Here is a 25255-nt window from a genome sequence, read left to right on the forward strand (position 1 = left end):
CTTTTCTCTAAGGAGTTTTATTTCCTCGGCAGCTGCTTCTCCCAGGTCAGGGCTGTGCTGATGGTGGGTCAGGGCCGGGGCCAGGTGGGCGTCTCCCCCAGACTGGGCAACACCAGAGGCCCACGCCACATTCCTGCAGCTCCCCCAAACCCACCCCCCAGAACAAGTCTCGCTGTTCCCCTTCCAAGCTGATGTCACTGTAGCAGCCGCTGCCTCATGGCCTCCCCCTGGGCCAGCCAGACTGTGCTGCGGCAGGTCCCCAAAAAGCCAAGCCATGAAGTCCAAACCAAAGAGAACTGACCGCCTCCAAGGGAGACTGTCCACCGGAGACTTGAGCCGGGGCGGGGCCTCTTCCTCCTCCCCGCCCCTCCACTCCTCTTCTCGGGCGTGGCTAGCCACTAAGCGGGAGCGTTGCTGCTGTCCAGCAGGAAGGTGATGGTGTGCCGCAGCTCCTGGGCCTTCCCCGGGCGCAGGCACGTGAGGACAGGCTCCCCAGCCAGCCCCCACCCCTGTGCCTGCCCATCCCACTGGGCATGCCAGGCCTGGGCGAGGCACTCGCCCGCTTCCCAGGGTAGTTAGAGGCCCTGGCCACTCACCTGTGGCAGCTCAAGCCAGATAGTCCGTGGGCTGTCAGCTGAGCCATAGTTGAGCTCCAGGCCAGGGGGCCCTCCTGCCTCCCGGGGGCTCAGCAGGTGGAGCCGATGTAGGTCGCTCAGGGCGATAGTGCAGAACAGTGTCTGAGGGTAGCAGAGACACAGCTTGGCCCTCCTCTCAGGGGAGGGGTCAGTGTGGGTGGTGAGCAGAACAGCCCGAGGGTGCCCAGGAACACACTGGGACAGGAGCTTGGCCCACCTGGGAGCCGGGGTCCATGAGGATGAGGTGCTGACGGTTCAGCCCCAGGAAGCTGGGGCCGGGCAGGGCCAGCTGGCTCACTCGAAGCACCACGTAGACAGTGTAGCCAAAGAGAGGCAGCTGGCTCACGGCCTCTGGGGACGGAGAAGTGAGCCGGGAGTCCTGGCCACTGGGGCCCTGAGACAGGGCAGGCGGCAAAGCTTCCCCAGCCCCTCCACCCTTACCCCTTCCCTCCTGTGCCGCCCACCCGCCTCTGCCCCAGCAGCCCCCTTGCCCCAGACCCACCGATAAAGCTGATCTGTGCTTCCTGGGAGCTGCACCCTTGCAGCTGCCTCAGCTCCTGGCCTGTCAGGCTCTTTATGGTGGCCATGCTCCCCTGCCATTGCAGTGGATTCGGCAAGTAAGCCAGCAGGTCTTGCCTAGGACACAGCAGGTCAGTCAAGGCTGGGCATATAGCAGGTGCTAAGAAAATGAACCAGTGGCTACTGTGGGTGAGACTGGGGATCCAGACACACAAGTGAGGCGAGGTCCCTGCCCTTGAGAAGCTGGGGATGGGGAGGACAGGTGCACACAGCCTCCAATGCTGCAGGCCCATCTGGTTAGGACCAAGAACAGTATAGTCGAGTGGCCTTGACCTTGGAGGAGGGCTGCGGGGTAGTGGGCTGAAGGAGAGGCTCTTGGGGTGGGTGCCTACCTCAGCACCAGGAGGGATAAGAGAAGTGACGGTGTTGGGGCCACGCTCACACTTACTCTGAAGGGGGGTCCTTGTGGGCCCCGCTGAGGAGCTGGAGGGCAGCTAGCCTGGCAACTTGGGCATCTGCCTGGGCGCTGACCAACAGCTTCCCTTCCAGGTAGTCCCGCTGCACCTGAGAGGGCAGAGCAGTGAGGGGCAGCTATGCCCGAAAGCCCCGCCCGTGCCTGCCCACATCACTTCTCCTTGCGGGGAGGGAGGCTTGGCGATGCCCGCCCAGGTGCGGCTGACCTGGCTGTAGTGGGTGTTGATGTAGGCGAGGTTGTCAAAATGCAGCCGGGTCTCCCAGCTGAGCCGCCGGCTGTGCAGGCTCGTGTCCTCGTCCACCACGCTGTTGATATACTCGTGGGGCCGCAGGGGCCGCACCGGCTTGCCTGCGTGGGGAGCCTAGGTTCATAGCCCTGCCCACGGCCCTGCCACCCCAGCGTGAGGCCGCCTCGCTCACGGGCCCCAAGGAGGACCTGGCAGGGAAGCTGCCGCTCTGAATCCAGCCTGGCAAGGTGGCTCACCTTCGCCTTTGACAAGGAAGAGGGCGAATTCCTGCACTTCCTCGGGGTCCATGATCCCCATCTTCTCGCATAGCTCCTCCAGCACTTCTGCGGCCACCTGGGCATGTGGACATGCCATGATGCTGGGAGCTTGGGAGTGTCCCCGGAACTGACGCCCACAGCTTCCCTGCCTCTTCCCAGCCCCTCTGGTGGCCTTGTGCTCACCGTGAAAGTGTGGATTTTGGTCTTGTAATGCACGCCCCCGGGCAGATGAATTAGAAGCAGGTAGGCCATTTTTCCTTTCTGCCAGGCATGTGGTAGAGTCAGCCCACCGGTGGGTGGACAGAGGCCCCAGTTCCCCCCACCGAGGGAGTACCCCTAGTACCAGGAAAGCCTTCATTTCACCCGGATAGGGCAGCCGCCGGCGCCCTCCATATTTGACCGAGCGCTGGAGATGCTCCTGGCTGCTCTGGGCCAGCTCTGCAGAGAGGAGCCAGGCTGGGGTCACGAGCACCTCCAAACCCCTCCCCAGGCAGAGGAGACCCTAACCTGGAAGCCCCTCCCATAGGCACCTTGACTCTGGCCTGAATCCTGCAGAAACTTGGTCAGGTAGGGCATCAGCGTGATCGACGGGGTGAAGAAGCCAGTGAGGAGGCTGAGGAGCTTCCAGCCTCGGGCACAGAGTTCCCTGCAGGGCAGAGAGCCTGGGCTCAGGCTGCCAGGCCGCAGCAGCAGGCTGCCTTCCGCCCTCCCCACCAGCCCCCCACACTCACGGCTGGGGGTGTCCCGTGACCTGCTTGATGACCTGGCAGTAAATCTCGTCCCTGAGGTTCTCCTCTCGGCACAGCTGTGGGGACAGGACGGGCAGGTGGGCAGGGCAGGGGCAGTGGGGTTGGGCAGAGCTGTAGTGTGATGGAGTGAGGGATGGCGTGGGATCCGAAGTCAGAGAAATCCTGCTGGGGGCCGGGGGCCAAGTCGAGGTGACAGCCTGTGGCCATCTCTGGGTCTTTGTTTTACTCAGCTTGACTGTATCTGCCCAGCTCGTCGTCACAGATCACCGCTTCTAGGTCCTTCTCCCTTCCCTGGTCCCTCCGTCTTAGTCATCTCTCCTGGCTCCCCTTGTTCCTGGACTGCTAAGGGCTGCAGTGCCCTTGGGCCCCTGTCTGCCCTCTCTCCCCGATGCTCTTAGCTGCTTCCATCTGCTGGTGACCCCGGTGTCTGCCTCCAGTCCAGACTTCTCCCTTGGACCCCAGGCCCTGCACTTGGAAGTCTGGGACTTCAGGCTTCATATGTCTGAAATTCCTTCACCAGCCAGGACCCGCTCCTCCCTCAGACTTCCTCATCAAAAACATTCATTGCTCTGGCCAAGGACTTGGTGGCATCCTTGGCCGCTCCCTCACACTCCGCATGCAGTTCCTTGGAAACCCGCTGTTCTGAGTCTTCTCTCTGCTGCCACCTCTAGGCCTGTGTCAGTACCACCTCTCAGCCGGGATCCTTGCAATTACCTTTTGCCCTTATGCCTCCAGAATAGCAAGCAACAGCCAGAGCGACTCCAGGAAACAAAAGCCACATCTCTCTTCAAAAACCCTCCAGTGATTTCCTATCTCTCTTGAAAAAAATCAAAGTCCTGACAACAGTCTGTAAAGCCTGCTGTGACCTGGAGCCCAGCACCTCCCAGGCCGTATTCTCCACTCTCCCGCTAGCTCTCTGGGCTCCAGCTGGCCCTGCTGGTGCTGAGGGTCAGTCACCCTCTCATCAGGACTGTCACTCCTGCCTCTCTCTATGTCCATATGGGCTGCCCCCAATGCACACATGCCTCACTCCCTGGCTTCCTTCAGACCTCTGCTCCAGCGTCATCGTGTCACCAAGCCCTCCGTACTCAGCAGCCCTTTGCCTGCTTTACTCCCCACAGCACTTTTCGCTCCCGGACGTGGCTTACTGACCGTCTCCTCCCACTGGCTTGTAAGCTCTGCGGGCGCTTAGCCTGCTTGGCTCACCGCCACGCCCCCGGCATACAGTATTTGCTCAATGAACACTTCTGGGTGATTTGAATGAATAGTGACCAAAGGAAGGGAGAGCCCATCGAGGCCCAGGCAGAAGGACAGGAAGGCAGCCTAAGGGCTCCCAGCATCTCTCCCAGCTTCCAGCGCACACAGGTCCTGCTTGCTTACCTTCAGCAGCTCGTAGAGGAGAGCCATCTCGTCCTTGTCCCGGGGCTTAGCCTGGTCCCCCATAAACTGCATCAGAGCTGCAGGCAGGATGAGAAGCATGGGAAGCTGGGCTGGGTACCTGGCCTTGGCTCATGCTGTCACCACACAGGGCCTTCCCCTGCCATCTCATGCCTCGCTCTCAATATGCCAGGTAGAGCGGCAGCCTCGGCTTTACTGATGGGAAACAAGGCTCGGAGAGATTCTGTGGGTGCCTGCAGCCCCACGCAGTGCCCAGTGAGCTGGGCCCACCTCTGCCTTCCAGCCCAGAAGCCATACAACCTACAACCCCTCAGGCAGAAGTAGAAGTGGGTGAGGGCTGTGGGGATGTAGGAACCACCAGTGTGCTGCCCTGAGTTGGCAAAGTCAAGGAGAGAAGGCAACCAGGCGCCTAGGTCCAAGGCACCGCAGACATGGGGACCCAGGATGGCCACTCACTCCGGAAGCTTTCCACAGCCTGCCTGTTCATGTCCTCATCACTGAGGCTGATGAGCGATTCCTGGATGGGAACCTGTAGCCAAAGAGGCTGGGCTGTGAGTCTGGGGTCCATGGGGACCAGAGGGCAGGTCCATTGGCCTGACTCTTCCCCAGCTGCCCCCCTACCTTGGTGTACTGCACCAGGCTGGCCATGGCCTTTTCTGTAGCACCTCCCTCTGTCTGGTCCAGCCTGAAGGGACAGAGAGGACGGCCCTGCTCACTCGGTCCTCCTGCCACAACCCAGGCTATGTAGGGAGGGTGCTAAGAGCACTGGCCTGGTGGCTCTGAGCGGGGAGGCCCACTTCAGGGAGACTGGGGACAGACAGGCACAGGGGAGGGCCCAGGGCACTCACAAGGTCTGGGGCTTCCGGAAGTGTTGCAGGGCAAACTCCTGCATGGTGTAGTTGTGGGAGACAGAGGCCATAGAGAAGGGCAGGCTGGAGATCTCTGAGTCACTGTATGTCTGGCTCCAGGAGTGGACAGGACCCTGGGAGCACAGGAGACCTGGTGCCACCCGAGCACCCACTGGCCTGCCCAGAGGCCCTGACCCCAGCACCCCCCACCCTTACCTCCGCCCCGAGCAGCTGCAGTGAGCACACCACCAGAAGTCAGGAAAGTCAAGAGCTTTTTATTGCATATTTTCTATGGCAGCACTGAACTAAGTGCCACTAGAGACACACAGGGGGCAGACAGTGCAGCCCCTGCCCTCAGGGAGTTCACAGTCTTGCTGGGGTGACAAGGCAAGAAATCGAGATTGGGCAGAGGGGCAGCAACAGACCAAGCTCTCCCACCGAGCGCCAGGGTGGTCCTCGCTGCTCTGGGCCAATCGAGCCCTTTCTTTCCTCGAGTCCTAGTCAGGACTGGCTTCCACCTCTCCCGTCTTCCTCACCTCCAACGTGCTGTCACACTGAGCCAGCCCGGGCTCTCTGCGCTGCGGCCGACTCTTGTGCTGGCCCGTCCTCGGCTCCGGCGAGAAGGAAAAGTCTGGAGCAGCAGCAGGCTGCACCATGTTGGCAGGAAAGAGTCCGGAACGGCCCCCGGTGGAGCCGAACTGCCAGCCTGGAAGGCATCCGAGGATGGTGCCTCACCCCCTTGGCCCCTCTGCCCGTCAGAGGCTCCGCCACGTGCTGCTCGCCCTGTGTCAGTGCCCTGCTTGCCCTTGGAGATACCTGGCTCCAGAGAGGCCATTGGCACCAGCTTGATGAGGTCCCCACGGTGGAAGCTGAGGAGGCTCCCGTCATCAGTGATGTAGCTTCGCAGGGCGACAACGTAGCCGGAGTCCTGCAGCCAGGGGGGTGAGTGGGCCTGTCCTGCCCGCCCCACCTGCTCCTCACTCCGTTGGCCTCTTTTTCACCTGAGCACCCCAGTGTTCCAGGGACCCAGCCAGAACTCCCAGCCCCACCCCAGGCAGCTCGAGGGGACTTGGCTGACAGCCCTGAGACCAAGCAACCCAGACAGGGTGCCATGCAGCATCAGTGGAGACCCCCCCCACCTGGCTCCCCACCTGGCCCATGCTTGCCTTCTTGAGCTCACTCAGGAACAGCTCAACCATGGCCTTGATGGCACTCGCCCGGGCTGTGTGCAGCACCAGCTGCTCATTCTTAAGTGACAGCTCCAGAGTGGAGCTGCCCCGGCACTCCAAGCCCAGCACCTCAGCAAAACTGTGCACAGGGTGGGAGCGTGAGCTGGGGGCCATCGCGCCATCCCCCACCCTCACAGCCTAGGCTCACCTATATGAGCAGAGAATCTTCAGCTGATTGGGGTGGAAGCTGGGGCTCCGGGTCACCTTGAGCAGTCTCAGCCCACGGTGGGACACACCCAGCAGCTGCACATCGCTGCCACTCTCGCCCTGCCCGGAAGGTGGGGTCAGAAACAGGCTGCTGGGTCCCCTCCACCATCCAAGATGCCCCAGGGCTGCTCAGGGCCATTGCTGTTCTTTGTCCTTCCACTGGGGCGCACCCACCCCCAGCTCTCATCCCTGCTGCAGAAGGCCCAAGCTGAGCGCTGGGATCGGGACTGAGGTGCCGTCATCCCCAGCCCTGCCCCCCGGCTCACTGACCGAGACGGGGAAGATGCGGGAGAAGTAATTGGCCCAGTTGTCCCTGGCCGCCATCACGATGCGCTTCTTGACGCTGTCCTCAGTGGTGACAAGCGAGTCCAGGCCCACCTCCAAGTCTCCTGCAGGCAGGCATGGCCCCAGATGGTCCTCGGGCTCCCTCCCGGCAGGCCCAGCCCCCAGCGCGCCCCAGTCCCCTGACCGCAGGATCCCTGGACTCTACCCAGCAGGTCTTTCATTTTGTGCCGCTCGTCCTGGGAGATCCGGATGCAGGACTCGGCAAAGGTGTCCCTCAGGATCTGGGGGCAGAGCCAGGTGGTCACCACCAGGTCCTGAGGCCAGAGCCCACCGCGGAAGCAGCCACAGGGCGAGAGCCCGCGGGTGTAGGCAGAGCAGGGAGGGGAGCGGGTTCTCCAGGCCTAAGCTTCCAGCTGCCTGCTGCTCCTTGGTCAGCGGAGACAAGCTCCCCTGAAGAAGCAGAACTTGGGGGAGACTACTGTAGATTTGGGGGGACAGGCACGACCCTGGGAACATCCAGAGGTGGCAAAGGAACAAGCACCAGTGAGTGAGTGAGTGCCCGCGGTGTGCGCGCGCCTGTGCTGGGTGCTGCACACGCCTTAGTTTTAATCCTCGGTGTAGGCCGATAATCGTCCTAACTAGTAGGGACGTTGTGAGGACGGCATAAAGGAGGGCAGGGCTTGAAACACAGCGAGTGCCCCCTGAGTGCCGGCTGTCCCCCTGCCCCTCCGCTGGCAGCAGTGGGGCCCGGGTGTGGGGGCACTCTGTCTGTACGTGTCACAGGTGGGCCGGGCTCTTACCTGCTCACAGAGGAGCCTGAGGCTGTAGGGATGGCTGAAGTTCTCCCGGGGGTAGAAAACCTGGAAGAAGGCATGGGAGAGAGAGAGTGGGCATGGCGCCCCTGCCCAGCCCCCTCCTGTCCCGCTCCCTTCCTCCAGGCCTGAGGAGGTGGGCAGCGGAGGAGGTGTTTGTATGTGGGCAGCCCCCACAGCTTGCCGCCCCCTCCCCAGCCCGAAGAGAGATCAGGCTCCCGTGCCCACCTCCTTGCGCAGGAACAGCCTCCAGGGCGCACTGGTGTAGGAGAAGCACACGCTGGCCGAGGGCACAAGCAGCTGGGTGCAGATCCCCTGGTCCCCCATGGGCTCCATCCGGCCTGGCAGAGGGAGGGGCCAGGAGCACCAGGTGAGGAGCGGCCAGAGCAGGAATGACTGGGGCTCAGGGAGAGAAGACCCCCACCTGCCCGGGGCCCTTCAAGGCCTGGCTCGCTCAGCCTCCGCTGCTCACTCCAGCCCAGCCTCATCTCCTGCCTCCATCTCCTGCCTCAGGCTTTCCCTGCTGTCCCTGACTTTGTGGGCCCTCCCTGACCGTGTCATCAGGGCCACTAAATTCCTGACACAGCTGTCAGGTCTGCATCAAGGACAACGCCCTGTGGATAACAGTCTCTCAGGGCCAGGCAGGCCCCAGGGCGCCCCAACCCTGCCCTGAGCAGGAACGCAGAAGCTGGGGCTCCTCACCTGTGGCTCCAAAGTCCAGAAGCCCAAGCAGCTGACCTTGGCCATGAGTGCTGAGAGGCTATTGGGAATCCCCCAGGAAAAGCCCACTGCACAGTGCTGTGGCGTTCCTTACCACAAAGCTCAGCTGAAGGGGTCCCCGGGTCCCCGGCCAGAGGTGGTGGGGGTGCTGGTGGAGGTGGGGGTGCCTGGGTAGTTGGTGGCGTCTGGCCAAACAGCTCCTGGAGGGGCCCCTGCTTCTCCTTGATGGAGCTGGAGGTCTCGAACCGCAGTGGGGCCTTGGGTCGAGGGGCCACAGCAGGTGGGGGGCCCTTTCCTGGGCTGAGGGATGGTGTCTGTGGAGCACAGAGAACGCACACAGACTGTGTCTAGGGGGAAGGCCAAATTGACCCCTGAGAGCCTCGGACTCCCTAGCGGATGGGATGGGACGGGCCTCACCGAGGAGGACAAGTGGCCACCAGTGATCCCCAGCTTAGCCAGAGCCTCGTCCTTAGGGTTGTTCTTCTTCAGGAAAGTCTTGGGGGGCCTCCTGAGAAATAGAAGAGGTCAGAAGCCCACAGGGTGACCTCCTGGGGAGCGGGCAGCGCTGGCCGTGCCCAGGCCCACCTGAATGGCTGCACGGGCTCCGGCACGGGGCCTGGGCGACTCTGGTACATGCGGATGATGTTTCCGATCTCTCTGCTGGGCTTGTTCTGCACTTTGCCTTCAACCCGAGCCGGCGCCAGCCTGGGGCCATCGCCAGACCCTACCTCCTGGGCCGGCTGAGCCTCAGCTTCCCTGGCAGCTTTGGCCCCATCTAGTGTCAGTGGCTTCTTCACTACGGGAGATGGAGGAGGGGACGGTGCTGGCGCTGACCGGGAGGAAAGGAAACACAGGAGACCGTGAGCAGAACAGCAAGGCCCGGCCCTCCCCCACCTCCCTGCCACCTGCCACCTGTGTGGGGTTCCTCTTCTTCCTGCTCCTCCTCCTGCTCCTCCCCTTGGGGGATCTGCACCTTGGTGGGTGGCTTCACCATCTTCACCTTGCTCTGCTGTTGTCCTGTAAGCGCCCAGATGGCCCTGTCTGTCACCCTCCACCGGGCCTGCCCATCAGTGCTCCTGGACAGGCCACACTGACCCAAGGGAGCAGGGTGCACCCCTCTGTTCCCTCCTAGGCGGGCGTGTTGACCGAGCCCATGCGCGAGGCCTGCCACCCCAAGTTCCCTCACCTAACCGCTGGAAATAATCCCGTTTCTGCTGGAAGTTCTTGGGCCGCTGGGGCCTCTGTTCCCCCTGTGAGGTCTCCTGCTGTCAGAAAGGGGACATGAGGGGGCAGCCCTGCCAGACAAGTCTCCACTCCTGGAGCGAACCCCTCCTGTCCTGGGAACTGGGGCCCAATGGCATCTTTTCTGCATCTTCCCACCCCTCCCCCACCCTCCAGCTCGTGTCTCCCATCTCCGCTGCCCTGGAGCCTGCCTCCCACTCCCAGGCCCCGCCCTCTGCCTGGCCTCCACTCCTCACCTCCAGGGGGGCCCCCACTGACTCCAGGTCACGCTCTGGCTCCTCTTGGGGTGCCGGGGCTTTCTTGGGCTTGGGAAAGATGGCTGGAGCTGGGGTGTGGGAGGCAGCTCCAGGGGCCTGGGCTTGGGCCTGGTGCCGGCGCTGCTGTGTCTGCTGCTCCAGAGACAGGCTCATGGCCTGGGCCGTCATCTGCTGGGCCTGGAGGAGGGGAGGTGACCCCAAGTCACAACTAGCCTGACCCTGCTCCAGACCTGCCCCGGCTAGGTGACCCTGGGGCCCTGTCCTCCCTCACCAGGATCAGCGCCTGCTGGTTGATGAAGTTCTGCTGCTGAGTCGCCAGCAGACTCGCGTCCACGCTGGGAATCAGAGGCTGCAGCTGCGGCTGTGGCGGCACCATCATGGCTGTGGGTGTGGCAGGTGGCCAGGGCAGCTGAGAGCCATGACTGAGCTCACCACCCTCTGGCCGCTGTGCCCCCTGGGCCGCTGGCAAGACCCTCCCTCCTCCAGTCCCGACAGGAGGAGGGACCCGGGGCCCTGGCCCAGTCTTACCTGGCATGGCAGGGATTGCGCCCATGGCCGGCATCATGGGCATGGGTGGAGGCATCATGGCCGGCTGGTATCCAGGCACCTGCATCATCCCTGGGTACACTGAGGAAACAGGGCCCTCCCAGGTCGGTCCCTACCCAGGCCCACAGGCTGCCTTCCCCCAGCCTCAAGTAAAGAGAAGAGTATGGGCCACCAGGGCACAGGCTGGAGCTCTGACCCCGAGCCTGGGGTTTCCCAGGCCATGACTGCTCATGCTGCTGGGCCAGGGAGACCCTAGATGGGTGCATGGCCCCACACTCACTCATGGGGTAGCTGCTCTGCTGCATGGGTCCGATGGCGCCCCCTCCCTTCATTCGGCTCTTCAGAGCCCAGACTTGCTCTAGATCCTGAAGAGACAAAGTCACAGGTCACGGGGTCAGAGCTAGAGCCCCGGGAGAGATGGGACAGGCAGCAGAGGCCCCGGTGGGGTAGGGTGCTGTGGGGTGTGTGCGCAGGACACTTACGCTGAGGCCTGGGGAGAGGACCGGCTTGAAGAGGTGGTCCAGGAAGCCATCCAGGTTCCCCGAGGTCCGGGACTCACCTATGGGGCCAGAGGACAGTCGGTGTCATCTGCCTGGGGCACAGGGCTTCCTGTACCCCCTATTTCCAGCATTCTGTCAACCTCAGCGTGCCCACTCCCAGACTCACCTGTGTGGCTCCTGCTGGGCAGTGGCGGGGCTGGACCTGGAGGGGGACCTGGGGGCAGCGAGGGGGCCTGGACGCCAAAGCAGGGGATATCCTCAGCCCTGCAGGAGACAGAGGCCCAGCTAAGCCGGTACCTTGGCTGTGGGGGCGGGGGGGGAGGGGGTCACCTATGACAGGATAGGGACAGGAACAGGCTGGGGACAGGGGTGCTGAGGTGGCACCTACAAGCTTTGTGGAGCAATGGGGTAGCTGTGGGGACCAGCTGGGTCCCCCAGGTCCTCGGTCTGGCCGATCAGGTCCAGCACGAAGTCGCAGCCAGCCAAGTCCTGCCAGGAGTCCCTGGAGTGCAGTGACACAGACCAGCCACGGGGGGGCCCCTCCAGGCCTCTGGGCGGGACAGGGGTGTGCAATAGAGGAGTGGTCAGACAAGCAGATGACCACACCCAAAGGGCAAGGGGGAAGGGGACAGGAACCTGAGCGACAAAACCAGTTTTGCCCAGACAGCTGTTCTTATTTGCATCTCGCAACCCTCTTACACATCGGCTCTGATGCTCACGCTTATGTGTTTACCTATTTAATTAGGCGTAATCCCCATTCTTGCTCCCCATCTTGAATGTCCTTTCTAGATCCTGCCCACTCACCCCCACGCCCCGCCTCTTCAGGGAGCAGGCTTTGGCCCTGGGCCTGCAGGAGTAGCTGCAGGTGCTTGGTGGGGGAGTGGGCTGGGATGGTGAGGAGGACCCAGGAAGAGGACGGGACAATGGTCAGTGTTGGCCACACTCCCCCCACCCCAGGTCCCCCATACCTGCTCCACAGAATCCACCCTGCAAATTGTTCCCCCGTGGTCCAGGACTCTACCTCGGCCGAGAAGCGTTCCTCTGTGAGAACGAGAGGTGGGAGCCAAGAGTGAGGGACAGGAGGGTCCACCCTGACAGGAAGGGGCTGTTGTCCCCACGCGGGTTGCAAAAGCAGGACAGAAGGAAGATCAGGGTCACAGGGGGTGAGGCAGGAAGCGGGTCCAGGAGGGTGAGGGGACGGGGCCGCTCCACTGTGGGCTCGGGGAGGCCTGATCAGGAGGCGGGCATCACCATTGAAAGTGAAGACGTCCAGTGCCATTCGGCCCCGCCGCCATCCGGCCGTCCACTCCAGCTGGGTGGGCGGCTGGGCCCGTATGACCCCAGGGGCCAGCTGTGTCTGCTCTAGAGCCCCCAGCAGCTTGTGCTGGCACAGTGCGGCCATGCCTGTGGGGGCCTGGTCGGACACAAATCTGCGGGGACAGCACAGGGCTGCTGTGGGCGTGCAATGGCCCACTGACCTCACCCACGGGGCCTCCACCCGCCAGGCCCCTTACTTGAGCAGTGGCTTCTGCAGGGTGGGGAGAGGGGGGAAGGCGCTAAGCAGGACGGCCATGAGGGCCCAGCCACGCTGGCTCTGCTGCTCATCTGGGTTGCGCCAGAGCTGGGCCACCAGCTGGCTGAAGAGCTCATCCCGCAGCCCTGGCTGGCGCTGGCCCTGCTTCGCCAGGTACGTGCCCATGGTCTGCTCCTGCCAGGCCAGCAGGGACCCGTCTCCCAGGAGCCGCAGCATCTGCAGACACAAAACGAGGTGAGAGCAGGACATTCGGGGCTCCTGCGGTCCCAGCCAGCACGCAGGAGCCAGGGTCCAACCCTTGCATGAGCCCACACTGTCCCCTCCGGGATGGATCACTCACCACCTTGTTGACATCCAGGGCAAGCTGAGGGTTCTCACCATCCAGCCGGGTCAGGGGCTTGGCCAGCAGCTGCCCAGGACTGGGCAAGGATGGCTCCTGCAAGGAAGGAGGATGACACAGCATCTGAGCGGGGGCCGGTGTGTGCTGCCCTGCTGGAGACGGTCCCGGGGGAACCCGTGGGACCACCACCCAGGGAGAGGGAGAGGGACTGGCAAGGAAAACCGTCTTAAAAATGCAGCTTCGTTGCTCGTTCTGATTAGAAAATTAATGCCCATGCATGCGGAAAACTCAGAAAACATGGCGAAGGATAAAGAACAGAAGCCACCACTAACGCTCCCCCACCAAATACGGCCCCAGTTAACGTTTTAGCCTCTACCTAGTTCTACTTTCTCTGCACAGATATATACACCACCTCCCTCTGCTGCTGTTGTTAACGAAATTTGGGCTCGTATTCTAAGGGCGGTTTTGCGTTTTGTTTTTGTACCCAACACAGAGCCTGGACAGTGTCCCTGGTCATTACACTTGCTTTAACGACGTGACTTCAACAGCAGGGCAATGCCACAGGCGTGGCATCACAGATCTAAGTAACACTAGAAAGTGAGTCATTTAGGTTCAATGGATATTTTCCAAGCCATGCAGCTGCATCCACAGCGCCCATGACAGGAGAGGGAGGAAGGATGGGGAAGACAGAGAAAGAGACAGCTTCGGCCCGGCAGGGGCTGACACCCGGGAAGAGCTGAAGCCAGGGCAGGCCGACCTGGAAGCCGGTAGAAATGAAGCTGGAGAAGGGGAACTGGTCAATATCAGGCGGGAGGGTCAGGCTGGTCTGGGCAGGAACTTCCGGGGGCAAGGCCTCTGTGATCTTCTGGACCAGGGTGTGCTGACGGCCTGGGGACAGCACCAAGAGGCAGCCCAGAAATGCCCAGGTTAGGCACCCGGCTCTGGTACCGCCTCCAGCCCTCACCATCGGCCCCCAGCCCCATGTAGAGGGAGCAGAGCAGTGAGCTCGGGGGGAGCCCAGAGCATCAAAGGCAGGGATCACAGGGACAGACCCTCTGTACGGTAGAGGGACTGGGGGAGGGGTCGTGGCAAGAGTGACACCAGTCAAGACTCACCTTCTGCTGTCCTCAGCATGACGGCCAGCTCGGCGGGGATCTCCAGACGCCCCAGCTCCTGCCAGGGAGGAGCAATGGACCAGATACCAAAGGAAGGACACAGGCACCCAGTCCTTCCTCACCCCCGGGCTATAAACTTCATCTCCAAAGATCGAGGATTCTGACCCTGGACGCTCAGATAAACAGGGTCCCAGGAGCCCTCAGAGGGAAACCAAGAGATCCCAGCCTTCTTCTCAGGAGGCACAACAGATGCCCCTGAGGGACAAGACCCATGCCAACACCCCTGGGACCCCGCGCTCCCTCTCAAGATGTGTCAAATTCAGCAGGTTCATACCCAGCGACATCCTCTAGCTTCCGGGCCACCTACCATGCTTGACGTGTTCTTGGAGGCCCCGCCGCCGTGCCAGCCACGCCAATGCCCAAGCTGTCAGGGGAGACCCAGGAATCGCTGATGCCCCGTGAGGAGCCACCGCTAGCTCCTAACAGCTCCTCCCCAGCTCCACAGTTCAGCCGCCCGCCCCCTCCTGCCCCCTGGAAGTCTTGACACTGGCAGAAAAACCAGCACAGACCCAGAGGGGCCAGCTGCCTGTCCCCAGTCCTCCAGAGCCTTCGCCAGCCTTAGGGCTGTGGGTGTCACTGCCTGTTTGCCAGAGTATTGGTAAGAGGGTAGGGAGACAGGAAGGAGTGGTCCCAAGAGACAAAGTCCAGCCAGGGAGGGGCCGGAGAGGGGGGCAGTATGTGGGCACTGACCTTTGAGCTGCTTTATGGCCTTCAAATATGAGTCATCAGGTAAGAGATGGGAGCAGGTGGGCCCAACAGGAGGGCTGGAGGGGATGGGAAGACACCTTAGGCAGGGAGAGGGGAGTGTGTCTGGGGGCCGGGCAGGGATGAAGGAAGGCGATGACCTCCCAGAGGCTCCAGCCAGGCCAGGCAGACAGAAGTGGGAAGAGCAATGGTCTCAGAGGCCTCGACCTCCTGTGGTTGGGCGAGGGGGGTGGACGCTGTCGGAGCTTGGCCAGCGTGGCCAGCGAGACACCTGCCTTGTACCCTGAGCTGTCCAGTGTAGCAGCCCTACCCAAAGGCCTCACCCGCAGTTTCCGCCGTCGCCAGAGAAGGGGCCGGGTCACCAGCAGAATGGTGTTCAGCTGTCCCAGGGCCGCCCGCCGCTGGAGGTATCGCTTCCTGCAAGCGGTGAAAGGGAGTGAGTAAGGAGGGGTTCAAACTCACACCCAGCATCTGAATCCTCCGAGCTAAGACAGGAATGTAAAAACCGACCCCAGGCCAGCAAAGGCCCCTGGCGCTTAAGGGAGACAACAGGAGAAGGGCAGGACCCTTCGAAAGAACAGGGCTATGGAAAAGCTGTTCAGCATAGGGGATTAAGTTCTCAAAATCTGGAGCTGACTACCCGGGATCATTCTCTTCCTTCTGAGTCAAGATGGTCTCGGATAAGTTACTTTACCTCTCTTGGTTTCAGTTTCATCATCTGTAAAAGTGAGTATTGTTGTAATGTCCAGCCCACGATAAGATTAGATGAATTAAGAGACGTAAGCGTTTAGAATAGTCTGGCATATTATTAAGAAGCCGAACTTCTTAAAAAAGACATTACTGAAAATCTAATACGAAATCCTGGAAGAGACAACGTTCAAATAAAATGTCTTTGAGAATTTTCCAGATATGAGAAAGACCAGATTCCTCAGCAGGATAAACATTTAAACATTTAAAAATAAATCTACACATTTTGTGCATCGAGGGCCACCACCCTTCGCGAAAGGATGACCCAGAGGATGGGAGGCCACCTGCAAATCACATATGTGATAAGGGTTTACCATCCAGAACATATAAAGACAAATAACCCAATTAAAAAGCAGGCGAGGACTTGAATAGACACTTCTTGAAAGATACGCAAAAGAAGCACATGAAAAGATGCTCGAAGTCGTTAATCCTCAGGAAAATGCAAATCAAATCCCCCGGTGAGGTGCAACTCCACACCCACGGGGATGGCTAGAATTTAAAAAGTGGAAAATAAGTATTGGCAAGGAGGTAGAGAAATCGGAACTCTCAGCATCGCGAGTGCGGCCGCTGTGGAAAACAGTTGGGCGGTTCCTCAAAAAGCTGAACATAGAATTGCCATAGGACCCAGCAAGTCCGCTCCTTGTATAGACCCAAAAGAACTGGAACAGAGACTGGAGCAGATGCACGCCCGCGTTCACAGCGGCATTCTTTACAAGAGCCAAAAGGTGGAAACAACCCAAACGTGCATCGACAGACGCATGGAGAAACGAAATGTGGTCTAGCTACACCACAGAACATTATTCAGCCCCCCAAAACGAAGAAAGTTCTGACATGTTATGACGTGGATAAACCTTGCAAACATAATGCTTAGTGCAATAAGCCAGACATAAAAGAAAATTTTTAGCGAGCTGACTTACATGAAGTATCTAGAATAGGCATATTCATGGAGACAGAAAGTAGATTAGACAGAGGTTACCAGGGCTTGGAGGGGAGGGAGTGGGAATTATTGCTTAGCAGGGACAGATCATCTTGGAAATAGTGGCGACGGGGGCCCCTCTCCGCAGGCTTCGCTGGTGTCCATGTGACCGCCCTCACTTGTTCTCAGAGCTTTAACAAGCGCCTTTGGGGGGGACTGGTGGCTGGCTTACTGTCTGCATCTGACTCTCCAGCTAGCCTGGGAGGCACCATCTCTGCCTTCATCCAGTGTCACCAGAGTCTGGCCCAGGGTAAATAGAGAAGGTCAGTCGACAGCTGTTGGATGAATAAGTGAAGACAGGCTGTGATTTAACGAGGTGAGAAGAGGGGGTTGGTATAGGACCAGGAGGTCCAAAGAGCCTGGAGTGTAAAAGTCTGGCCAGACTCAGAGGCCGGAGAGGTAGGCGGGGCCGCACACGACCGAGTGCATACTTTTAAAAGATCATTCTTGTTGCAGAGTGAAGGATACACTAGACTAGAAAAGAGAACACTCAAGGAGTGTGTGGCCTCGGCAGATACGGAGCTTTCCGTGACTGGGGTATTCGAGCAGACGGCATGCGCATGGGCAGAGATGATCTTGAGGAGAGCGGGCAAACCTGCCTTGAGACCTTATGTCTCCCTGTCCCTGCCCGACCACCTCATGAGGCCCATGGCCTCGTCCGCCCTGCACACCTGGCCTGGAGCCCCCGCACACGGGCCTGAATCCGCGGCAGGAGGCGGAGGCGCTGGCGGGAGATGCAGGTGAGGAGGCCGCGGTGCAGGGTGAGCAGCGCCTGGGAACGGTGCTGGGCCCGGTGCTGCTCCAGCTGCTGCCAGCCTCGCTCCTGTAGCAGAATCTGGGGGCAGAGGCGTGGACTGGAGGCAGGCCGGGTGTGGATGCCAGGGGCTGGGGCCCACCTTGCTTTTCTCCTGAGGCCTCAGCCTCCTTCCTTCCGGCCAAACAATCTATTCTCCTAGGGTGCCCGGGACACCTGCCACCCAGACCCGCTCCATCTCCCCACCACCCAGAAGGACCACCAGATCCTGGGTTTGTCCCAGAATGCTCCTCTCCCATTCCAACGGGGCCTGCCCCTCTGCGCACACACCCACCTGGGTAGCTCCAAGGTGATAGAGGGGAGACTCAGCCCCCAGCACCTGGCTCAGGATGGCGCCACACCTCTCCCTATCAGAGAGCTCTCCCTGCCCCTCTGTCCCCAGGGTCTTAAACCTGCCCGGAAGACAGAGAGTCAAGGTTGGAACAAGCAAAGTGTCAACCTCTTTCCACACTTGAGACACATGGGCCTTTGGCTGCCCCATTCTGGAGCCCTACCTGGCCAGGAAGGCCTGGAAGGGGACACGCACTGGGAAGTTGGCACTGCGGGTACATACGGCCTCCAGGATGCCTGCCTGGCGCAGCTGCTCTGCCACGTGTCCCACATCAAAGAGGCCCGGAAGCTGTGGCCATGGGACAGAGCAATGGGCACTGGAGTCACGGGGCTTAAAGCTGTGGGAAAAGCAGGACAGAGCACAAGGAAGGTGGGGAGGGGCAGGGCAGCAGCGGCTCTGGGGCAGGGAGCTGGGGCAGGGAGCTGGGGCACCTCACCTTTCCGGGGTTGGGGTTGAGGCAGTGGATGAAGTAGACATGGCTCCTGATGGGGGGAAGGGGGGTCACTTGGGTACAGATCAGCCCCCCATCTGACTCCCTGCCAGGTGTAAGGGGCATTGTTCTCACCTGCCCAGCCTGGCTAGGAGGTCCCCCAGGGACTTCTGGAAGCGAGAGGCCAATGTGGGTTTGTCTCTCCCGCCCCCAGCCTCGGGCTCTGCTTCTCGGAATAGGCTGCCCACCAGCTGTGGAGAGAGAGGGGGGACTTGTCCATAGCCCTGCCTGCCGCTACCCCCAGAGAGCCAAGCCAGGGTGTGCCAGCCCGTGGTCCAAGGTGCCAGGGGCTTGAGGACACTTGAGCAAGAGTGTTCAGGCAAGAAGGGCAGAATGGGGGGACGGAGTGCGGCAGAGTAGGGACCTGGGAAAGATAGGCAGGGGCACCTGGAGCTGGCTCTGAGCAAGCATTTCCACCACGGCCGGGTCCAGGTGGTCACGATTTCTGTTTAAAAACTTGTGAACCTGCAAGAGACAATGTGGTGGGAAGCCGGGGGGAAGAGGAAGGTAGGGTGTGGGGACCAATCCCTTTGTCAAATAATCCAGCCTCTCCCCTCTGAGTTAAAAGGCCACCTTTGTCTCTAACCAGTGGTGCCGGGAAAACTGGAAATCCACGTGCGAAAGCGTGAAGTTGGACTCTTATCTCACACCATATATAAAAATTAACCCAAAACGACTGGATCAGAGACCTAAAGTGTAAGGCTTGAAACTAGAAAACGCTTTTGCTTTTCAATATTTTATTGGCTGTTCTCAAGCTTTTTTTTCCAGATGATACTTCAGAATAATTTCATCAAAACCTATTCCTCCTCCTCTGGCATCGTATCACTTTTCTAGATCAGTTGAGAAAGAATGAACAATATTAGGGCTCCCCAACATGAATGTTGGGTTCAGCTCTCCATTTTTAAGTCTTCTTTTGTGACTTTCAATACAGTTTCACAGTTTTCTTCATTCAGTCTTCTTGTTTCTTTTAATTTCTTTTAATTTCATTCAGTCTTCTTGTTTCTTTTAATTTCTTTTGATGTGATTTTTTTTGGAGGTATAATTGACATAGACTCCTTTTGTTTCTTATTTGGGTAACTTCTGGGTAGTTTGTATTTTTAATTCTACAATCGGAGCGCATCACCTCCTCCAGGAAGCCTTACATGACTTGCCCCCCCTCGAATCCGTCACTCAGTCCTATTCTTTATACTAGGCCCCTCCCCTCAATGTCTCTCCTCCTGGGTAGATGTGCAGTCACTGTGAAACTTCAGTGAGCACCTAGTACGTGGCAGGCACCCGCCTGGCCATTTCATCCTCATGACAATCCGTAGGACAGATTCCCACTCCCATTTCACGGCGGAGAAAATGGAGGCTCAGAGGGAGAGCAGACTGCCTGAGGCTGTCAGAGCCAGGTCCCATGCACATGCTCTGCCCGTCTTGGTCTGAAGGGTCTCACAGCCTCCACTGCCCCCAGCCTCCGAAGCTAGCCCAGAACTGGGTGTGGCCAAGGGCCTAGGTAAGGACAGATGGCCAAGCCTTGCAAGGAGCTTCTCCTCACCCATTCCTGTAACCTGTCAGGTGACTCAGCTCCCAGAGGAAATGCCAGGGTCACATTGCCCCACTGATTCACCCGGGAGTCTGTCCCTGGTTCACCCTGATACCTGGTAGGTGACTGTCCCCGCGTAATGTTGCACGGTGAAGATAGCAAGGGGCAGCTGGGGCTTGGTGTAGCTCGGGTGATCGCCATGGTGATAGTGGCACTTCTGGAGGAAGGTGTGGTCTGTGGCCTGATAAGAGGCAGGTTTCCTCAGGCCCATGCTGCAGTTCGGTGCCTGTGCTACCTGGGCATGCTGCCTTCCCCAGCCGTGCCGAGGGGCCGTGGGTGGGGCCTCCAGACTCTGACACCTTGTTGCTCCCTGGCTCCTTGTCCCCGCCACTAGGGGCTCACCTGGGACAGCCACGTCTGGGCATCCAAAATACTCAGGAGGCTGTGGGGCTGGTCTACCAGAAGGCCCAGGCAAGAATCCCTCGGAGACTGGGGGATAGGCACCCAGGGCAGCGACTCTCGCCGACACTCCTGGGAACAGCCAGCATTTGGCTGTTTAGGGAGCCCACCCACATGTGTGGGGGATCCTCATCTGAGCCAGAGCAGAGATGGCTCTCCCATTGTACAGATAAGTAAACTGAGGCTCGGAAGGACTGAGGCGGTCCATAGCAAGCGGGCTTTGGGGCGGAGCTCTCGGTTCAGCACCCTCCCTTTACCGGGGATGGCCTCTGATCCCGGGGACAGCTGGGTGTCCTCCTGCTCGTCCATGCCCAGGTCACCTCACCTCCTCCTCCTGGGCGAGCAGCATCTGGATGGAGAGGAGCTGCAGGCGCTCACTGGCAAGGTTGTTGCACAGTTGCTCCAGGCCATTCACCCTCAGTGCCTGCAGGCATGTGGGCAGTGAGGTGGGCACCCACGTAAGGCTGGGGCACAGGGCAGGTGTGGGGGGCCGGCACATAGGCACAGTGCCCTTCATCTGCCTCCCACAGGGGCTGCCTGAATTCTCTCCAGCACTCGGGAGGGGCGATGCTCCAGGGCTGATGCTGCAGCCTACGGGGTCAAGTGCAAAGGCCCTGGCACAGCATGCAGGCTGCCTCAGCCCTGCCCAGCCCAATTAGGCCTCCCTCTAGGATCTCCGCCCTCTGCTCTCAGCATGACTGTGAGCATTCAGGCTTCCAGTCACAACCATCCTGTGGTCTGGAAGCCTCCTTCTCCTGCAGCCTAGCTTTCTGACTATCGAAATCCCACGTCCTCATAAGCAGGGCTCCAGGCTGCCACCTCCAAGAAGCCTTCTGGCATTCCTCCTGCAGGGATTACAGGCTCCTTCCTCTGATCCCCCCGCATAGTAAGCCCAGCAGAGTCCCCACTGTCTGTAGCTTACACGGAGTTTCGAGTCACTCTAAAGCACACATGAGGACACACATTTGCCATTTCATCCCCCTCGTTAGAGAGGAGGTGGTCACTAAGGATACACTGGAGCGCAGGAGAGATCAGGGGCAGTGAGCTGTGCCCTCCAGCCCCCTCCTTCCTGCCCTGAGGAGGCAGGGTCCTCTGGAAAGAGACAAAGAGCTTATGAAAAGTTAGGGCAACATGGGGGACTCTCCCTCTTCTTGGTGTATGGCAGGGGAGGCTGCGGGCCGACCCATCCTAGGGCCTGTCTTCCACTGACTTAGAGGCTCCTGGGAGGCTCTGCAAGGCCAAGCGGGACAGAACTCTCCAGAGGTGAGGTCAGGAGGGGACAGAGTTCGCAGCTGTGTGATGGACCATCTCAGAGCCAGGTGGGCAAATAGTTCACGAGTGCCCCCTACTGGACAGCTGGAGCTGCTGGGGTCCCCAGACATAATCAGGATGAGGTGGCCACCCTGTCCTGGGCCCCACCCCAAGAGGTGACCTCAAAGCCGTAGACATCCACAAAAGTGACGGTGTCCATGCTGCCTCCCTCCCCGGCTGGTGCCAGCCGCGTGTTGGTTCTCAGCAGCAGCCAGGTGAAGAGCCGGGAGTACAGGGCCTTGGCCAGGGCGTCCCTGTGGACATGGTGAGTGAGCCGTGTGCAGCAGAGTGCCAGGTGGGGCTACACCCCCTCCTGCCCCCAGGACCACCTGGCATCAATGGCGCCTTCCACAGGGAGGGATCTCGAGGCCCGGCCATAGGGCGTCTCCTGGAAGGCAGAAGATGTGCACATGGTGCGTCACACCCAAGGCTCACAGGGCACCCAGCAAGCCTTCGGGTGGCCAGCTTGGGCCTGTGCCTCCCCAGGACCCTCGAGCTTACCATGACCCTTCTGGTGACAGCCCCCTCCAGGCGCTCAGGTGGCACCCGCAGCAGCCATGCCGCCTTGTGGATCTCGGCCCAGCCGGACACGGCAGCCACCTCCTGGGACTCCCTCTGGACAGAGGAGGGAGGGGCAGGGAGAGCTCTGCCTGTGGAATGGCCACAGCGCACAGGGCAGGGGCCAGGCCTCGCTTTGCCCGACGAGCTGCTCTGATACCAAAGGCACATAGATCCGGACAGGTAGGAGCCGGCTCCGGAGTCCGAAGGCCCTGAATTGGGTCCTGATCTACTTCTTTACTAGTTGGCCGGTGTCTTTCCTCTCTGAGCCTCCAGTCTTACTATTAAAAGGGAAGCAACATCCCTTAGGTCTCGGTGCTGTCACGAGAACCAAATTAGTGATTTACACAGTGCCAAGTATGTAACAGCTGCCCAATTCATGCCACATATGCTTTCTAAGGGTGGCAGTTTTGTGAAACAGGCATTGACATGGGTGCAGAACACCTGGGTCTCAGTTTTCTCGTCTATACGATGGGAGTCTGCCTGCTTTCCAGGGAAGCTGTGAGGCTCTGAGGGTGGCCCAGGGCTTTGTAGTCAGCCACATGCAGGTGTTTGGCGTTACTACTGCTGCCCTGATCATGCAAACAAGCCATGCACTCAAGGGAGATCACCTCCGATGAGGAGAAGCAGATGTTGCCCAGGTGCAGGGTGGTGGCCAGCAAGGCCCAGACTGCGGTCAACTCCTCGGGGCACAAGCCCAGTGCCTGCAGGGCCTTCACCAGTCTCGCAAAGTCCTGGGCATCCTCCTTGCCTGGGAGCCTGCAGGCCCGGCCCTGCAGAGCAGAGCAGGGCTAAGGAGCAGGGCCTGGCCACCCACAGCTTCTCTCTATTCTGGCTCCTCCACAGACACCTGAGCCAAGACCCGTTCCCTGCGCAGACCCCATCACCCATGCCCAGCGGGCCTTGCACCCACCTGGTTGAGATAATAGTAGGTCTCAGGTTCCTGCAGGGAGAGCTGCTCCCGTTCCACAGGGTCCAGCCCTGCCAGCAGCTCGTAAAAAATGTGGAAGCTCCGCTCAGCCTGGGTCTTGGGGGAGAAGGACTGGCTTAGGAGGGGGCAGGGGCCTGGTCCTCTGTCCCAGGGCAGCGGGGACAAATCCTAGGGAAGGCAAGCCTGGTGGCTTAAAGACCACGGTGCATCCCCACCCCCTGATAGTGGCCCCTCCTACCTTCCCACTCTGGGAGCTGGCAAGGGGTGAGCAGCGGGGTGGGTCTTACCTGAAATACCACCCTCGAGGTCTCAAGGAGATAATGTGACACAGAAGCTCCCACGATGACCCCACTGTGGGCACAGGACACTGGGTAGGGGTGCCCAGGGTGCATGCAATACAGGGACCCCATTCCGAATTGGACCCACCATGGGCTGGACCCAAGGGCAGCAGCCTCGGGTTCCCAGTAAGGGGAGCTGATCATGGGTGCCCCTGCGCCCACCTGGACCCCCATCACTCACTGCTGCAGGTAGAGGCATGAGACCTGGCCGAAGCGGCTGGCGTTGGCATTGAGGATTGTCTTGGCGTGGCCAAAGCTGCCGAGCAGGGGCAGGACATCATCCAGCTGGATGGGGGAAGGGCATTCAAGTATACCCAGGAGCAGCAGCAGTGCCCACTGATCAGCAGCCCGGCTGAAGACATTCTGTGCCTGGGGACTAGGCGGGTCCATGGAAGGCCAGTCCACCCCACTCCGCTCTCCTCTGACCACAGTAGGCAATGCCTGGGGTAAGCCCAAGGAGAAACCAGAGGCCTGAGACCACACTCCTGGCCCAAAGGAGATCCCTGGAAAATGGCCAGCTAGCCCTCACCTGACATCCTCTGTCCCTGGTCTGCTCCTGTGCCAGGCTGTGTAAGAACGGCACCATCTTTTTGGCAGCTTCTGTCTTCCCTGAGCCACTGTGCCCACTGCAGGAGGGAGGGGCTGGTAGGGTCTCCAGGAAGGGGCACATAGGATGACGCCATGGAGCCCACAACCGAGAAATGATACTCCCCCTAGAGGAGACCCTCAGAAATGCGGAAAGATAGACCCTGGGCATAGAGACCAAACAGAAAAAAGTGCCTCCTTCAAGGGCCCATGTGGTGACTTCAGCCAGGAACACAACCCTTAGGAAGTCCAGAGTCGCCACCCAGCTGTGGAGCAGACCAGCAGTTTCAAATACAGACCTTGTGTTCCCCCTCCACCTACCCACCCCTTCCCAGCCTGCAGTGTGGCCTCTGGGTTTAGTCAAACAGGGCAGCCACCGCTCACCTGAGGAGAATGCATATGCCCTGGCCAGTGCTCTGAGACAGGCTATAGGCTGATGCCGCGATGGCAAAGATGTGTCTGGGGAAAGAGGGTGGGGGCAGATGAGAAGGCTGCCAGGAGCATCTGGGCCCTCCTAGGTGGAGGCAGGACGTGCCAGAGTCCCTAAGACCTCAGACAATGGGACATGTAGCTGCCGGGGTGGGGTCGGGGGGTGAGCAAGGGTTGGTGGGGTAAAGTCTTCTGAGGTGGTGTTGGGGGCCTTCCTGGGGTAGTAGCTGGCCATGACCTCAGGTGAGAAGAGAGGCAGGTCCCGGTGGGGGTTTAGAGCGAGCAGGAGGGGCCCCCCAAAGGTCTGGGGAAGAAAGCCGAAGCTCTCACCAGAACATGGATGGGCCAGGAGATGCAAGTGGGATGGGGCTCTGACGGTCCCTGGCCCAACCCCAGCCCCGCCTCTGCTGGTCCCCAGAGAGGGCTCAGCACCCAGCCCAGGAAGGAGAAGAAAGGAGAAGCTCCAGGGGTGCCGGATGACCCTCTGATCCCAGGGGAAAGGGAGTCCCAGGTCACTCTCCCCGGATCCCCATCGTGGGTGTTGGGTGAAACCTCTTCTTGAGGCACAGCAGCACGGAGCTGTCACACACCAGTCTGTGGGGACAGCAGGGTGGAGGAGCAGAAAGTTAGGTTAGGGGAGGTCCTAGGTTAGTGCCGCCACTGGCTGCAGAGACACTTGGGGCAAGTCATGTGCCCTCTCTGAGCCCCCACCATAACACAGAAGCCGGCTGCTAAGTAAGTTACCTTCCCGGAAGGAGCTACAAACAGGACATGGCCACTGACCCAGAGTGAAGCTTTGTGCCAATTAGAGAAGGAAGCCCCAGGCAGGGGCACCTGATTTTCACCCCTCACCTGTCTGCCCCTTCCGGCCAGGCAACATTTAGGGAGGCAAAATCCCCTCTACGATTTATAAGAACGGGAATAGGGTACGATATGAGGAACCATATGACTCGGGCGTGGCGGATGTGGAACCGTGCCCACTGACCGCAGCCTGGCCAGGTCCTCGGTGTCTTCCAGGACGTCCCCGAGGCTCCTGCCCGCGGCACCGGGGAAGGACGGCACCTCCAGGCCTGGCCCAAGG

General features: G+C 60.2%; 1 protein-coding gene across 1 annotated transcript; it reads right to left on the minus strand.

Annotated features, from left to right (window-relative positions):
- Positions 1-25255, minus strand: MYO15B (myosin XVB). The gene is made up of 61 exons (XM_039859690.1): positions 25160-25255; positions 24369-24478; positions 24130-24204; positions 23690-23786; positions 23342-23601; positions 23110-23173; positions 22805-22918; positions 22503-22664; positions 21835-21948; positions 21663-21721; positions 21455-21587; positions 20348-20446; positions 19966-20094; positions 19679-19804; positions 18426-18503; positions 18114-18229; positions 17985-18030; positions 17712-17836; positions 17492-17609; positions 17075-17238; positions 15004-15097; positions 14283-14339; positions 13916-13973; positions 13558-13688; positions 12801-12896; positions 12441-12676; positions 12178-12356; positions 11895-11967; positions 11315-11476; positions 11093-11190; positions 10909-10985; positions 10707-10791; positions 10409-10507; positions 10152-10261; positions 9860-10057; positions 9568-9646; positions 9294-9398; positions 8967-9210; positions 8799-8889; positions 8476-8695; positions 7890-8002; positions 7650-7709; positions 7055-7130; positions 6835-6953; positions 6506-6624; positions 6295-6436; positions 5945-6056; positions 5665-5834; positions 5129-5262; positions 4902-4965; positions 4737-4809; positions 4263-4339; positions 2865-2938; positions 2664-2779; positions 2113-2571; positions 1835-1977; positions 1603-1718; positions 1138-1271; positions 853-986; positions 597-737; positions 1-458 (listed from the first exon to the last, which is right to left on the minus strand). Exons 2-61 carry the CDS (start codon positions 24407-24409, stop codon positions 399-401), a joined length of 7248 nt encoding a protein of 2415 aa, XP_039715624.1. The 5' UTR covers positions 24410-24478; positions 25160-25255; the 3' UTR covers positions 1-398.

The sequence above is a fragment of the Pteropus medius genome, unplaced genomic scaffold (assembly GCF_902729225.1).
Source record: "Pteropus medius unplaced genomic scaffold, Ma_sr-lr_union100, whole genome shotgun sequence".
Lineage (NCBI taxonomy): Eukaryota > Metazoa > Chordata > Mammalia > Chiroptera > Pteropodidae > Pteropus > Pteropus medius.